Source organism: Brienomyrus brachyistius, chromosome 21 (assembly GCF_023856365.1).
Source record: "Brienomyrus brachyistius isolate T26 chromosome 21, BBRACH_0.4, whole genome shotgun sequence".
In the NCBI taxonomy this organism is placed as follows: domain Eukaryota; kingdom Metazoa; phylum Chordata; class Actinopteri; order Osteoglossiformes; family Mormyridae; genus Brienomyrus; species Brienomyrus brachyistius.
The window spans coordinates 4,338,901-4,354,728 of record NC_064553.1 but is presented as its reverse complement, the minus strand read 5'-3'; the positions used below and the strand labels follow the sequence as shown (position 1 = coordinate 4,354,728).

The window sequence follows — 15,828 nt, the reverse complement described above, 5'->3', positions numbered from 1 at the left end:
CTGCTTTATATATTGGCTGTCACATTCAGGCCCGTCTGATACTCTAGTCACATTAGTCTTGTTCTACAAAATAAACTCGGCAAAGACATTCACTGTGTCCTTAAAATTGCCTCCTGCTCCCCACTATTTTATGCTTCCCTGAACAGAACCGATACCATCCGTGAAGACTGAAGCTAGCGAACAACAGAAAAAGAAGCAATCGGCGACAACCGTCCCCTACCTTGAAAGCCATGAATTTATGGTAAGGCTTGGGGGCCCACGCGTAAATCTCCACAGAGTTCTTCAGAGCGATCACCAGGAATTTAATTCTCTCATATTTCACTGCAAGAAGAATAAAAATCAGTTTCCCCATCAGCAGGACTGCGCAACGGATTTACACTCCGTGGAACTTGCTTGCCATATTTCCCGCTGCCCCTCTCCATTCACTTATATCAAACTCCATCTGCCTGAGCTTCATTCTCAGATCAGTGGAGGTCCTATATTTAACTAGAATGGGGCCTTGGCGTGAAGGAGACATTACAGGCACAGAAGAACCTGCCATATGTTCACCTAAACAAACAGAATGTCAAATAAATCAGATTCCCATGCTGCAGGGCCTCCTGGACCTGAAATTCTTCTCTCCGATACGTTGGTGTCTGCGGGGGTCGTTTGCACAAGGCGGACGTACCGACTTTATAGTGGATGCAGCCCTCAAGGTCCCCGACAGTGATCCAGCCCTGCTTCTTCTCGACCTCCGGGTCGTTGTGCAGTATCCGGTTTCTCAGCCACGACAGGTAATAAACCCTTAATTTGTTCTTCTTTCCTGTTGACAGGACCAGGGGACGAAAACCGCACATCTTATCAGATCCCACAGCAAAGCCATTGTGGAATGATCTAACCTCTACTAACGCAAGACCGTGACAGAACCTTCTAGGTGAAATCTGGCGTGCAGCTGATCCAGCTCCGCTTCAGTGGATGAGCTTGGATTTGCTACCAACCCAACCCTTGAAGCACCCCCCCCTGCTGTCTGTTCAGCCGGACCCACCTGATATCGTGACCAGCACGTTGAGTCCCTCCAACACATCCATTTGCTGAAAGCGTCTCCTTGTGATCAGGTTGTATACTTTGCCCTGGCCGCTGCGGTCCAGCAGCATCAGTCCGTTCTCGGTTCCCACCAACAGGTTCACCCCTATAGCAGAAGAAACCAACACAGCCTGTAATACCAGTTTTCCACTAGGAGGCATATATCTCATAAATGTGTAAACAAGCAGTCACATATGTTTTTTTAGGAAGTCCTTTGTACGGTTCAAGTAGAAGAGACCAGATTTACTGGTTAAAGAAATAAGTTGTTTACTGAAGCTAAGGCTCTGATTAATAGGTGAGTGTATGCAATCTCAGGTTACTACAACTAACGATAAAAAAAATCTGATAGACATAGTCAATCTACTTGGGATGGAAGGTCACCCAAAACTCACCCCAGAGCGCAGCGCACAGGATCTCGGAGTTGAAGCGTTTCTTGTACTTGCGAATCTCGGGTGTGTCGCTGTGCGGCCGGATGTTGGTGGGATTGACGTTGACCACTGAGATCTTGCGTGCCTCATTGAGCTTGGCTTGCTCCTGCAGCAGCAGCTCGGCGGTGAGCAGGGCTGGGGACGCGACAGACGGCGCAGGCTTTTGGACTCGTCACGGCCGGACGCCCGGTCTCGCCCTTGTTAGATTTCCATCATCTGCTCTTAGGATAACCCCTCAGCGACCGCTTGACTACTTACCGGTGGCGGTGTTTTCACCGTCGTCATCCGTGGGGGAGGTTTGGTACACACGTGGGTCCACGAACGGCGTGAATGAGGACTTTGACCCAACCCCCATCCCGTACTGTTGACACACAAGAAGAGGTTTGGACTGGTGCATGATGGGAAATGGACATCACTAACTAATGTCACTCTGACAAAAACAACATTTCTAAAGACCAAAAATAAGCACGTGAAATGGTAGGACCGCATAATGTTTTGAGTATAGTACTGGGGGGGGGGGAGGGCGGGGGGGGGGGCTTTGAAAGGCTGAATGGCAGAAGTTTTGTGGGGGAGGTTTAGCTGGCTGTGACAGCACCTACTTCAGCTGCGGAATCCATGTCCTGCACCTGCAGACTGGGGACGTTCCCCAGGCCTTCGGGGGGTGTGCTCAGGGGGGAGTGGCTTGGCTGCACCAGGTCAGGGAGATTGACATGGGCGGCGAAGCCATTGCTCTCCGCGTGCTCAGTGCGTTTTTCATCCTCTGGCATCTGCGAGACAGAACAAAAGAAGGGGGGGCTATTACTCTTAACCTTCCATTAGTCCTATGGTCCCATATCAGGTTAAACCTACATCTTCCGTCACCAACAGGAAGGATAGTAATAAACAGCCAGTGAAACAGGTAGAAGAGACCAGTCTAACTGCAAGTATAAGTATGGAAGCCCAGCCTGGACAAACTAGGACCCAAGAGATCATTATAAGTGTCTGGCATAGAGATTTATGCAAGCATTCCAGTGGCTTTTTAAGAATAATCACAGGGAAAGATATCAGATGAGTGATGCTGAAAGGGAGAAGCCCCAAATTATGAACAACCATCAAAGAAAAAGGAGTAGAACGGGGCACACAGACCCGAACTGCCTCCACACTGCTGTGTCAGCTCACCTCAGTCTCAGTCGGCGTGTTCTCATTGGAGCCGCTGTCACAGGTGTCATCACGGGGTTCGTCGTCATCACCGGCGGTCTGAGCCACGGCAAAAGAATCGGTGCTTCCAGGAACCGATGGGCTGTTTCCAGATGAACACAGGAACCACTTGCTTATTCAAAACTTCAGCTGAAGCGGGTCAGCTGAGAAAGCCGTAGGGCCGGTGAGGCGCTCACATGATGCGAGGGATGTCGCAGACAGGCACGGTGCCGTCGAGGCCCACGTTCTCGCTGTCCTCTTCCTCGCTGCTTTCCGACTCGCTGGAGGAGGAGTAGTCCGTCACCTTGACGGGTGGCCGGTTGGACTCATCGATGCGAATCTCCCGCAGCTCTTTGGCTAGGGCCGTCAGGTCCTGCGAGAACGAGGAGCGGGGGTGAGGGTCAGGGGGAGCCAGACTCGGAAAAAGGACTGAACATGGCCCATTCCCTCCCCGGGATGCCAGGGCTGCCACATGCCCTCAGTGCGCCCGGAAAATACACAGCATCTTTTCCCGGCATCGAGGACGGGGGGTGGAACACCATCAATCCTCTGATGTGGGAGCGAACGTGAGCAGCGGCTCACATTCAGTTACAGGCTGCTTCAAAGTCCATCTGCGATGCCCTTACAGGGGATACTGGAAGTGCTCTGTCCCTCTTAGTGCTGTTTCTCCGAAAGGGACGCCATTTAGCCCTATGGGGTCCTGCATCCGTCTGAGTGACAAGATGCTTTGTTTACTTTCCCAAGATTAACAAATGTGGGTTTGTACAAACAGGCCTTTGTTTTGGTCTCTTTGGGAATACAAGTATTACACCAAGCTCCAAGAAGATTCGCATTTTAGGTACAAATTGCTCACTTGGCATTCAAGGGAAGTATGAATGATTCTTTCGTTAATAGATTAGAGTTTTTTTCAGACTAATCAAGCATAAGTAGTCTTCTTGTGGTTTATGTTTAATAACGCTAAACGGCTTCTGCAGTGATTTTATATGCTGCCTGCGATCTCATTAATAAAAATTCATACTGTAGAATAAGTAGGATTACAGTTCAAGGCGGAGCTAAAAATTCTGGGGCCCCCGGACAAAATGTTACCCTCCCCCCGCCCCCCATTATATAATTTTACACAAAGTGCTGGGCCCCCTGAACCTGCCAGGGTACTTTGCACCTGATCTCAGAGGACACGCCCATCGTTATGTCATGTCATTCCAATGCATGGTCTCTTCCAGGGGGAATAGGCAGATACATAAAGTCTATTGGGGGGGGGGGGGGGGGGGGGGGTGGTATAGGGGTGGTATCGTCCCTGCTGCAGCCTCCAAAATGGAAGCGGGGATAAAGCAGATTTCGTTCGCCGTTTCTCGTCCTTGCGATGACTTTATTATTACGCCTTCATTGTTGCCGGGCTGCCATGCAAAATACACTAAAAAGAGCTCAAATCAATAAACACCGGCACTCACAGCCGCATATCTGACACCCAAAAGCAGTTCCGGCTTTTCATTCATGACACCCCCCCCCCACCCTGGCCTGCCCACCCGCCAGCCATTCACATTAAAGCAGTCTTTGCACACACAGTCTGAGAATTCCAATTAAAATGCTTTAAAAGAAAGTGAAGGATGCAGTCCCCTTGCCCAGCTCCTCATCGCCATGGTAACAGCCGAAGCACATTGTGCGAGACGGGATTATGCCGGCTGTGTCGAATCCAGGCCCTGTGAAAGTGACTGACGCTCTGCCAGAAAGCACCCCCCCCCCGACTCCCCTCCCCTGTGAGAAAGTTGCGCGGGTGAAAAGGACGGGCTTTGCTTTAGACAACCCCGTGCCAAAGGGGGCTACTTCATGAGGACCCATCAGCATTCCGCTCGACAGCTATGCCAAGGTCGCGGAGAGACAGAGAGGGAGGGAGAGAGGGAGTGAGAGAGGGAGTGCCGCGGAGAGAGGGAGTGCCGCGGAGAGAGGAGCAGGGAGATGAATGCAGGTAAAGAGTGAGCGCGTCCCTGACCTCGCTTATGACGGTCTTGTAACTCTAGGCAAGATGGGGGCGTCAACAGCAAAGGAGGGAATGAGAATGAAGCGAGGGGGAGAGAAGAGAGGGCAAGAGAGAGGGATGATGGAGAGAGCCTGGTGGCGGGCGCCGAACAGCCTCAAGCGTGGTTCTGTTTTCACCACCCAAATATGGACCAGGCCTGCTGGCCCTGGAGCAGAAATGGAGAATCTAGTGCTCAGTATGTGGGACACAAGGCACTGACAGCAGACTGCTGACAGTCTGGGGAGAGGCTGCGGGAGGCCCTACGCTCAGAAGGTACGAGGAAGAGGAAACCAAGACCTCCGCATGCCAGTATTGCAACGGGCCGCATTATTAAGGTGAACACCGAAAGCTTTTAAGACGCTACCCGTCTCCCAGCATTCGTACGTCTCCTTCCCATTTCAGCGTTATAAAGCAGAGCTTTACTCAAATGGCCTCGATTCCGGAGATGCCGAAAGGCCCAGAAGCATAACTTCAATCAGCGTCAGTCACAACAAGGCCCTGAATTAGCATTGGGAGTAATTACAACGATCCCATTTTAATGTGATCTATTCGTCTGTTGTTATACGGAAGCCTTCGCATGCAGACCTACTTGCTAACTCAGTAAACCTTAACTATAATTAGTTTGAAGGTTCCTTTTAAATTTAATCATCCAAATCAGCAGAAGGCTAGATGCAGCTTCACATAACCAAACAAAGTCATTACTCCTCCCCCATTTTTCACTATAGGTCCCGAGAAGAGACTGGGCTTCTTAAGGTTTCTGCCCCCCCCGCACAGACTCATTCACATGTAAATCCTACGTATCAGATCCCGAATTACAGTACATGATACTGGAATCTGTTATGGGAGGAGGAGCGGTCGGAAAAGGGGTGGATGTGATTGGAGCAGAGCTACACCTTATAGCCCAGGAAGTCCTAGACAGAGGAGGTTGTAGGATGTTTTAAAGGGTAGTAATTCATACAGATGGGCCAACCCTATCATTAGCCAATGAGATGTTTTGAATCGGTGGATGACAGAGGTGAGGGCACTCCGGGGTCCAATCAGCTTTCAGCACCCCGGTGGCTCCGCTCCTGCACATATCTTCAGTCTTTTACAACGAGCGTTGATTACGAGTTGCCAGCTATTATGTCCTGTTCACCGTTACATAAAATACAAAAATAGAGAATAATGTCGCATTGTCTAATTAATGTGTAAGCAAGCTGGCAGACATTTGTGGAGGGGGGGGGGGGGGATTGTGAATACAGGGGTGTGGGTGGCTCATCGAAAGCACAGCTTTTCAGGTGGGAGGTGTTTGTTTAGTGAGACGTGGCAACGGACTGTGGACTGCAGCCGCCCACATTGGAGGTGAAGTGGAAAAGCCCCCACCCCCACCTGTGCCCTGACGGGAACAACATTCCCTCTCCCCCCAATGTAGAAGCCATGACAGGCGGGTGGTACATGGTGGATTTATGGGTGAGTGATTGTCGGCGCAGCAGGAAAACTAAACAGACTCTCTATGTACTCACCGCTGGCCGACTCGGCCTGGTCGCCTCGCGGATATCCTCCTGCTTCGGTCTGGGAACTTCTTGCGGGACCGCAGGGGGCCCGTCAGCACTGCCGGACTCTATGGGGAAGAGAGGGGTGGCAGGTAAGTCAAACACTTTTGTCCTTCCCCCCTGAGCAAACTTGAAATGGTCATGTTACGAAATAAAGTACCCACAGTGGAACGAGATTTGGCATAGTATGGAGGGAGTCATTTTTAGAACAAAAACATGTGGGGTCCCCTTGAAAGAGCCCTTTCCTGCATTTTCAGGAGATCAACAAGCGCTGAATGTGGAGCACTTGCATCCTCAAAAAAGGCCACAGGCGAGGCGTGGCGTGGAGCACTAATGCATGCGAGTCGTCCGCATCGCTGGGTAGAATTCATATATCGCGCCTACAGGACGGATGGTGGCTCCTCAGAACCTGCTATGGGTTTTTGTAAAAACCCCTGAGAATTGTTTCGAGGTTTGCCTGTCATTAAACGGCTTCTCCGCAAGATATTCAACACACCACTAGAGCAGCATGGAACAAACACACCAAACACTGCTCCTTTGGTGCCGACAATCAGGAGGCTACCCACAATGCACCTGCCACTTCCTGCCACCCAACACATTGGGGGCCCGCTGCAAGGCCTCTGACTAATGTGAGCGGGTGGCTGGAAAATGGCAAATTGCCCTGTGGTCTCCTGAATACATCGTGGGAGCCGACTGGACGTTCGTGGGAACCTGGAGAAGTGACAGACAGCCAGTGCCCCCATATTCCTGGTCGTGAAATGAGGGGAGGAGCTTATTTGGGAAGTAGTCTGGGGGTGATTTGATGCCGGGACTGCAGGATTTTTGCCCTCCTGCACGCATTCCTGTCGGAACAGATCCTCTGAAGCGTACGCAAATCGACTACCGGGGGCCTTCTGTCACATGAGCTGCGTCCTCGGGGGATCCGTGCGTCACCCCAGAAGCTGGAGCTCAGCAGGGGCTTGATGTGCCCTCGCCGGCTCAAAGCAGCAGGCTGACAAATCGAGGGCGTCCCTGTCAATGTCCCCCATCTCTTTGATAAAACCACGGAAGCAGATGGGCCTCGCATAACTTACACGGCTGAAACCCGAGGACAGCGTTTGTGATCATCACAGAACCGACGTGCCCGTTGATGACAAAAATAACAAGCATGGCTTCCGCATCTGGTGCTGGGATTTCATCATGTTAAACCAAGCATTCATGCAGGCCAAATGTCTCTGCGTAGTCCTCTACCTTTATCCTGCCTCCTCCAAACTCATTTACTCGTTCCAGCGGGAGCTAATTTATTATTAGTCGCCGTTTGGTCCCTGTGACTGTTAACAGTTTTTTGTTTGCCCTTACCTCGAACCTGATTCCTCTCACTGGACCCAGTCTGCGAGCCGGGCTGGGAGCTGGGGGTACCGGAGCTGGATGAGCTAGCACTACTGGTCCTCTGGAAGGCCGCCTCCGGAGTCACGTCGGACTTGCGCAGATACGGGTTACTGCGGCAACAAACGAAATGGGCACATGAGGACGCGTAGGTGGTGCTTAATCCAGGGTGGGGTTGGGGGGGGGTGGCTGATGGCTGCTGTGGCTTTGTGATCTGGGAGGCGAGCTTGCAGTTTTTTGAAAGAAAAAAAAAATACATATATATAAAAGCAAAACCACTGCTGGCCACTGAGCTGCAAATAAACACTGACATTTAACAAAGTTGTCACACGCTGGGGCCACATGCAAAAAAAAATTAAAAATAAGAAAAACACCAGCAAACCCAACAGACGCCTGGGAGAGGGAGGCGGCACAAGCTGTCAAACTATGGACCTGGCGCAAATAAGCTGGGAGCTGGTCCTTGGCCCCAGGCCTGCTCCGTTCCCTGGGGAGTTCTTCCCTCACCATCGCTGGAGAGATCGATGTTGTCCGTTGGGGCACCTGGGAGGCGAACGGGGGGGTTAAAAGTCAAGCTGAATGCTTCTCCGGAGACAAGACGGCTTCCTCAATCGCAGCAGCACTTGCCGGCATTAGCCATGACATGTAGTTGAAATTGCGCATGTCTTCTTGGGCTCCTGGTGACCTCCATATGCTGCCCCTTCCTATCCACCCCTGTGCTTACCTTGGGTGGGATGTCCTCGTCCTGCCTCAGCCAGGAGCTGCGGTCGAACTTATCCTCGCGGCTGGTGACCCGAGGCGGTGGCATGGGGGTCTCGGAGGTCGGTCCGAGTTCTGGCGGTGAAGGGCGGGCCGCCGGGAAAGACTGGACCTCTGGGAATGAGACCGACTGTTCGTGCAGGGACTGAGAGGGCGACAGGGATACGCTGTGGGACTTCATGGGTGCACCAGGTGGATCATCTGACCAAGAAGAGAGCAGAGATGGGTTAGGCAAGTTACTGCAAACGAAAACACATAACTAACTATGACATATGCTACCTGACACACCTGTCTTCAACTCACTCCTGGGGAGATGTTCCCACAAGTCCTCTTAAGCACTTGGTTAGGATAAGTTCTCATACAAACTAATTCTACGCCATTTTTGACCAATCAGTGTAGCCAACTTTGTATGTATACTGGTTAATAATTTGCACATTGCATTTACATGTTATTATTGTTCATACTTAATAAAAAGGCCCCAAGAAGGCAAAAGAACTAAGGACCAGTCACAGTGAACAAGGAGCAAATCACATGGTTCAGGGAAGCCAATGAAATAACTTGATGAAAGGGTGAAAAGAGGGGAGGAGTCACGGCTTGGGGATACCTGTGGCTCAGGGACCCGGTGCCATGGGCGTGCAGCGTGCGGCCTGCGCCGACGCTGCTGCTAAAGGACTCGGAGCGGGGCGGCAGCGACGGGTCCCGAGATCCGATTAGCCGCCTTGTGCTGTATCGCTGGGGAGCTCTGGCGGTTCAGCTTCGAGCGTTCTTCCACCTGTCCATGAGAGGGCTCGTCAGGAAGGATCTAAGCTGTCAGACACCACAACCCTCATCCTGCAAAGGCAGCTTCTCCAGCATACATCAAAATGGTCGACCCCGACTGGCACTTTATACTTCCATCGTGCAATCCCAACAACTGCATGAGTACACAGGCCAAGATAACCAATCAGATTGTAGAGGAGGTATGTCTAAGCAACCTAGAGAATGCGGGGCCAAGACATCTGATTGGTGATCCCGCCTCCTCTACAATCTGATTGTTTCAGGGAGATAACCAATCAGATTCCTCCTTTTTTTCCCCCTACAATTAACCTACAATAAATCAAGAACACAAAGATCCTGATACACTAGAACCTAAATAGTGTTTTTCAGGGGTCTAAAAAGGTGTTGAGTGAGTCGGTCTAGGACCAAATTATGGACTCACGCTAGCTGGAAAAGCAGCCTTATTGCTTGACTCACTGACAGGACTGACTGAACTGACAAACACTGCTAAGCCCAGCAAAAAGCGACCTTTGAATCCCGTTATTAAAAGCTGTAACAAGCCCGCAATCCAAGACTCGTAATCAAATTGATCGATTTAATGCGGAAAGCAGATGTTTGTCTAAACCAGCTTCATCGGAGAATCAAGTCTACACTCAAACATGTGTGACAGGCAGTAATTAGTCAGTAAATCGCAACATCCCCCAACTAAGTCGGCGACAGAATGACCTGAAGACATAAAGAAGTCTATGTTAGGAAAAAGAAGACATAGAACAGACGTAGACTGTTTCCCTACACCAGCTTGACGATGCATGTTGATTTATGGTAGCGCAAGTTAAAATGCTTTGCAGAAAACACCATTAAGGTCCTAGAGAAGGGAAATAAAAACAACTGTTAGTAAAAGTAGCTACTTTCCCGTCTTTCACAATGAATAGGGCTTGGGTGCCTTTGTCCTGCTGATCCAAAGTCTCCTAAAAGTGTAGGCCCTTCTGGGATTGTAAAACTCCGCTGGAACCCTCATTTGCAGAGAGAAAAACAGTTTAGTTCTAAACGTGAAAACAAAACTGTAGCTGTTTCAAAGTGTTTCTGGGATGTAGGGCAATTTTTCAAAAGGTCATCTTTCAATTTTTTTTCAGCAACAGGAAACCCGATTAGCGACTGACGCAGTTTGGAACGCAGTTCACTGCAGTCGGGAGGACAAGTGGATGTAACTGTTTGTGGTTTTTTTCCTGACTGATGGATACAGATTCGAGTCCTTTTAGTCGACATGCTCTCTTCCTTAAATGCTTGGCACCCAAACCCTTTCATGCGGCAGTGGGAGATGTGGGCCAGCTCGTCGGATGATCGCAGACGAAGCCTGAAACCCAGGAAGACCACAAACGGAGAGCCGGCGAGGAGGTGCCCTCATCAATCATCTTTCAGTGCAAGACTGAAAAGGGCACTGCGATCCAGGAACCATCTACAAAGCACTGCGGCATTATGGGTAGCAGAGCGGCTAGGACCACACCCGTTAGGACATCACCAGGAAGTATGGATGAAGGAAATTCACTGCAGTCCGAATCTAATTGGCTTGTGTTAGTGCTGAGCTGTGCGACTGGTTACTTCTCCCGTGTTCATTAGCATAGACACTAGTGATGTCACAGATGAGATGGAGTCAACGTTCGCTCCTACGACCCAGAACCAACATACAAACAAGATTCATTCAGCCTGCCTAGCTCTCTCATATGCCAAGGCAGACACAGTGCTACATTTCACTCTTTTTTTACCTAAGCGGATGGGGCGGTGCGGAGTTACATTTACAGAGCCAGTCTGAATATTTGTTTATAATCCATCCATCCATCTACCAATAGGTTTTCCTGGTCAGGGTCATGGAGATTTGCTTACTGGGACAACTCAGGTTGAGCAATAAAAATAGCCCCCCCTCTAGGGTTTGACCCTGCAATATTCCAGGAGGAAATTTTTTTAACCCAGTAAGTTTCCTTTAAGCTGCCGATGCCTATATGATTAATGTTTCTATGACAACCAGCAGAACATTCCACCTGTCACACATGTGAAATGTGCTCTGATAAACCCCCCCCCCCCCCCCAAAGCCCACCACCCCCCCATCCGCACGAGACAGACTGGACCCCCGGCTGGGTTTATTCTGCTGTTAGTGTGGAAGTGTGCCGAGTTGCACAGGGTCTAGGCTGTGCCAGACCATTCGGGGCTGCGATCGACCCACTGGCTGTTGCATTTCAGAGTGAGCCAGAGAGAGAGAGAGAGAGAGAGAGAGAGAGAGAGAGAGAGAGAGAGAGGGAGCCACCAAGCACCAGGCACCGGTCACCAGCCACCGATCACCAGCCAGCTTTTGCATTGATGGTTGAACCTTACAATGAGACGACACTCGGAGAACAATCCAGGACTGGAGATTAGGCTTCTGGTCAGGCATCTGAAGGGGCTATGATGTCATCCAAGGCATGGTGGGATGTTGTGGGGTGGGGGTTGGGGGTGGCGGATGTGGTGAAGTGAATGGGCAATACAGGGGTTGATGGCTGGGGGGGTTGGGGCAAGTAGAGGGGGGGGGCACTCTTGTAACACGGGATGGACTGGGAGCCAGAGGTTTAAATAAGGAGAAAAGCTCATGATACAAAAGTAAAAAAAGTTCAAGACGGTCCGTCCTACAGTTTCGGATGCGTCACTGCGACATCATTTCAAGCAGACTACGTCCCCCCCAGGACAGAAGAAAAACATCTGAGACTGAATCATTTGCAAACTAGGAACAAGATGTTGATCGTTATTTAATTGGGGAGCAGTGATTTGCCGACATCACTGCTTACGGTAGCCGAGTGGACCTGGTCAAACAACCGCGACACAATCATGCTCCAATGTATGTTCCGACATTCAAATTTGACATATACTAAAAACTAACACACACTGTTTAAGGCGCTCAAGAAAGTATTTACAATTATATATACACACCTGTAATACACAACGAGAACTCATAACAGTTTAGGGGATTTTGAAAATGGTCATTAGCTTTAACCTCAGAAATTACACAAATTAATTCTCAATTGGGGCAAACTGCAAATCGTTCTGCACTAATTTAAATTTCACGGACCTAAAAATCCTGAGTAAATTTAGACCTTGGGTGGTTTACGATGGCAAACGGCAGAGCGGTTTGTTTAAGGAGACGTTCGGCGAGACGAGTCAATTTGTGATATAGTTGGGCTGAACCACGACACCAATTTTGGGGGCTGAATAAAGAAAAAAAAAAACAGCTCAATGTTCTGTAGAACATCAGAGGGAAACAAAGCAGAGACAAATAGATTTGAGTTCCCGTAATGCTGGGGGTGTCGTGGGGGAAGGTGGGATCCTCACTACATGAATCGAAGTGTGTGTTGGACGTCCGAGTCGAAAACGGGAGATGTCAGTGGTGAGCTGGGGCGGGAGTCTGAGGGGGAACTAGAGGGCGAGAGCGAGGGCGAGGACGAGGGTGCGAGGCGCTCATGCGAGCCCCGAGGGGAGAGACCCAACCACTGCATAGCCTTGCGGACGATCTTTGGGGAATGTTTTGCACTTTGGTTGGAATCTCGACCAACGAGCAAAGCGTGCCCGCAAGTGGACGCAGAGCGAGAGCGAGCCGGCCGCAGATGCTCCTGAAGGGAGCCGGCCGGGGCGGACGAGGATAAGTCAAGTCCGCCAAACTCGGGATCAAGCTCAGGCTCGTCGAGCATTGAGTGTCTCCCAGGGAAGAGGAGCGGCGTGGGCACGCTGAGCATCGCTTTGACAGCTCCCCGGCCCGGGGCGGTCAGCATTTTCTGGGAGTGCTCGGGTGCGGACAACGACTGGCTGAACTGGAAGCGGCCGTAATGACCCAGGTCCCAAACTTGGTTTATGTTTTGGCAGCTGGCGGCCGGTCGGAGTACGGCTTGGCACTGGCTCCCCCTCTTGTCCACCTCAGCACCTCTACGGCAAGGCGAGTGCGATGCCGCCCGCCGCACCACGCCAAGCTGACTAACCGTGCATGCGCCAAGTCAGGGCTGCGTCCTCTGGGTCGCGCCACCAAACCCGGCTCCCTCAGCTTCTCAGCAGGTTGGCCCATCCCCTGGCCAGGCTGCTCGACCGTGATTTCGATTTTGGGCACATTGAGCATCTGCCTCTGAGCCTGGGGACGGTTAGGGTTCAAATGAGGGGTGGGGTAGCTTTTGACTCTACGGGGGTTTCCTTGACTCGGAATGGGGCGGGGCATGGCGATTGGGCTGGACTGCTGCTGGGGGGGGTTCTGCTGAAACTGTGGACAGTGGGAGATACTGTGGGGGCCGCATCTTGACCTGAAACGGGCACCACAGAGGGAATTAAAACCAGGCTTTAAAGCAAGACAAAAAGACAACAGAAGTGCAACACAGCATGTCAACAAGAACCAGACGGCACATGCGGGGTTTATGAATAAAAACAGACTCTGCTAAAATCGGCGGTGCGTCGACACTCTGGAACGGCTCGCATTTCTAGCTAAGCAAAGCTGCACAACTGGGATAGATATCATGTGTCATGGGTCTCGGCCCGAGACCCTCGATGGAGCGGCTGGCGTGTCCCCACGGAGGTTTCTGCTGCATCGTAAGAGAAGGTTGCTTGTTAATGACAGGGATGACGGCGAGTCTCCCAGGGAAGCCATCCTCTGTCCTGGAAGCTTCTTGGTCTGCATCTTGATGACGTCATTTGAGAAATCAGCTACGCTACATCCGGATGTTGAAAGGACACCCTTCTTGAAGCAAGGAGTGTCACAACGGAGGGCCGGTTCTGCAGTCCTACCTCCTTGGCCCATGCCGGCTTGTCGTTCGGATTGACGGCGTCCCTGTAGTGGTAGAGCTGTTTCTTCTCCACGGGTCTGGGGTCTTGCTGTTGCTGGTGCTGCAGGGACACCAGGAAGGCTCTCTCCTGCTGGAGCTGCCTCTGAAGGCGCTCAGCCTGCCTCTGCTCCTCCAGCTGCTTCCGCTTGTACTCCTGCGAACACGGGTAGCAGACAGACATAAATGCTTGTGGGAGTTTCTTACACAAAGATTGTTCTGAGGGCAGAATGAAAAATGACATCTGATTGGTTAGTTCTGCTTCCTCTAGTTGCTTGGATCCACCTCCTCTACAATCTGATTGGTTCTCTCTCTGAACTGGTACTTTTTTGTTCTGCCCTCAGAGCATTTTTATGCAAGGAAAAATCCCGTGAGACACACAAACAGGCGGGCATTAGGACCTTTGGACTCCAACATGGCCGGGAGAGCAACACAAGGGGACCATGCACCGGGACAGGCATTGAGATGGACGGGCCGGACTGACGAGCATGCGCCACCATGAGACGCAAGATGGACTGGGGCAGGTGACAATCACGATCATGTGACTTTCATATTGTTGGGTTGGGCGTGCATCAACGATCCCCGAAAACAAGGACAAGAGCAACACAAATGCAGAGGATCGGTGCAGCTTAAAATTTCATGGTGGGCTGGTTTTCGGACACAGGGCTGACCGAGCATTCAGCGACTGCTGGGGGAGATCAAAGAAAGACCTTAATGGCGGATTTTGCTAGATACTTCGAATGTACACAAATCGCCCCCCCCCCCAACGCACACACACGTTCGACTGTAGGAGACAAACTGGCACAATCCCAATTTGATGAAATCTGTTCACGTTTCCATCCACCTTATGGCATCGGAATGGATCAGACATCCATGATGGGAGGGGCACGGATAAATCCTAGATGTGTGTAGGAGGCGGGGCAACCGGGTTATTATAATGTACAATTACAAACATGAGTCCCAAATGTCAAGCTCACGTTAATGCTCAATACTGCTGACAGGCACCAGAGAGTCCGGAAAACAGCTCACGCATCTCTACAAAACATCGGCTGGTCCATGGAACGCTGAACAGGCAAAGCCAGATGGTATTCTGGTAACATATGTGCTGCAGTTACATGGAGGAGGTCAGCTCTCCAAAGTGCCAAAGCACTGAACAAGGTTAAACTATGGTAATGTAGTAAAACACAGACGTTTCACGGCGCCTATTAATCCTGAAGTGCAACACGGGCCGGGAGGTGATGTGCTGGCTGTCTCGTGCCTCGACTTCGCATGTCGAAACTTTCCAAGGTGTTTTTAATGCCATTCGATTTACAGGCAGGCCAAAGGTAGCGTTTGGGTGGGAGTGCCAAACTTCTGGGAGGTGGGGGGCAGGATGAATACATGATTCCAGTTCAGGTACATTCTTTTGAAAAATCACCCAATTCCTCGGCATAAAGTATATAGTGTTGGCTTGTTTGCTTATTAAACTTAAAACAGGGCAGCACTTATTCCCAAAGGACACAATCTGCGTTACGGACGGGCACAGACGTGCCCTCGCCGTCCTTCATTCGTGAAATGTCGAATGGACGACACACACGGCATGCGGGGAGGATGTGGGATGGAGCTACAGGTGGGGGGGCAGTGAGAGGAAGCCCCCCCCCCCCCCAAGGCACCATGCTCCATTACCAGGAGAAGAGCCTGCTCCTGCAACAGCTGTTGCTGCAGGATCTCCAGCTGTCTTTGCTCCTCCTCCAGCTGGCGACGGATGTACTCCTGCAGGAGCGGGCCGCGTGCGGAGGGCAGGGGGGGAGGCACCGGAGGAAGGCAGAGAGAGTCGTGATTGACATCAGCAGGGCCCACCCAGAGGGAGGGAGGGAGAGAGAGAGAGAACAGAATGTGAAAGGGGGGGGGGACTAGGTCGGTCCTTATGGGACCATGAC

At 51.2% G+C, this 15,828-nt stretch overlaps 1 protein-coding gene across 1 annotated transcript in view; it reads right to left on the bottom strand.

The window, feature by feature from the left end:
* LOC125716356 (TRAF2 and NCK-interacting protein kinase-like) overlaps positions 1–15,828 on the bottom strand; it is a 53,329-nt gene that overhangs the window by 5,383 nt on the left and 32,118 nt on the right. The window contains 19 exon segments of the mRNA XM_048988561.1: positions 221–321; positions 668–802; positions 1,025–1,168; positions 1,455–1,625; positions 1,749–1,851; positions 2,090–2,257; positions 2,649–2,769; positions 2,864–3,039; positions 6,183–6,280; positions 7,551–7,690; positions 8,010–8,074; positions 8,076–8,117; positions 8,299–8,517; positions 8,520–8,534; positions 8,938–8,988; positions 8,991–9,032; positions 9,034–9,105; positions 13,875–14,066; positions 15,575–15,661. Of these exon segments, the coding sequence (XP_048844518.1) occupies positions 221–321; positions 668–802; positions 1,025–1,168; positions 1,455–1,625; positions 1,749–1,851; positions 2,090–2,257; positions 2,649–2,769; positions 2,864–3,039; positions 6,183–6,280; positions 7,551–7,690; positions 8,010–8,074; positions 8,076–8,117; positions 8,299–8,517; positions 8,520–8,534; positions 8,938–8,988; positions 8,991–9,032; positions 9,034–9,105; positions 13,875–14,066; positions 15,575–15,661 (2,142 nt within the window).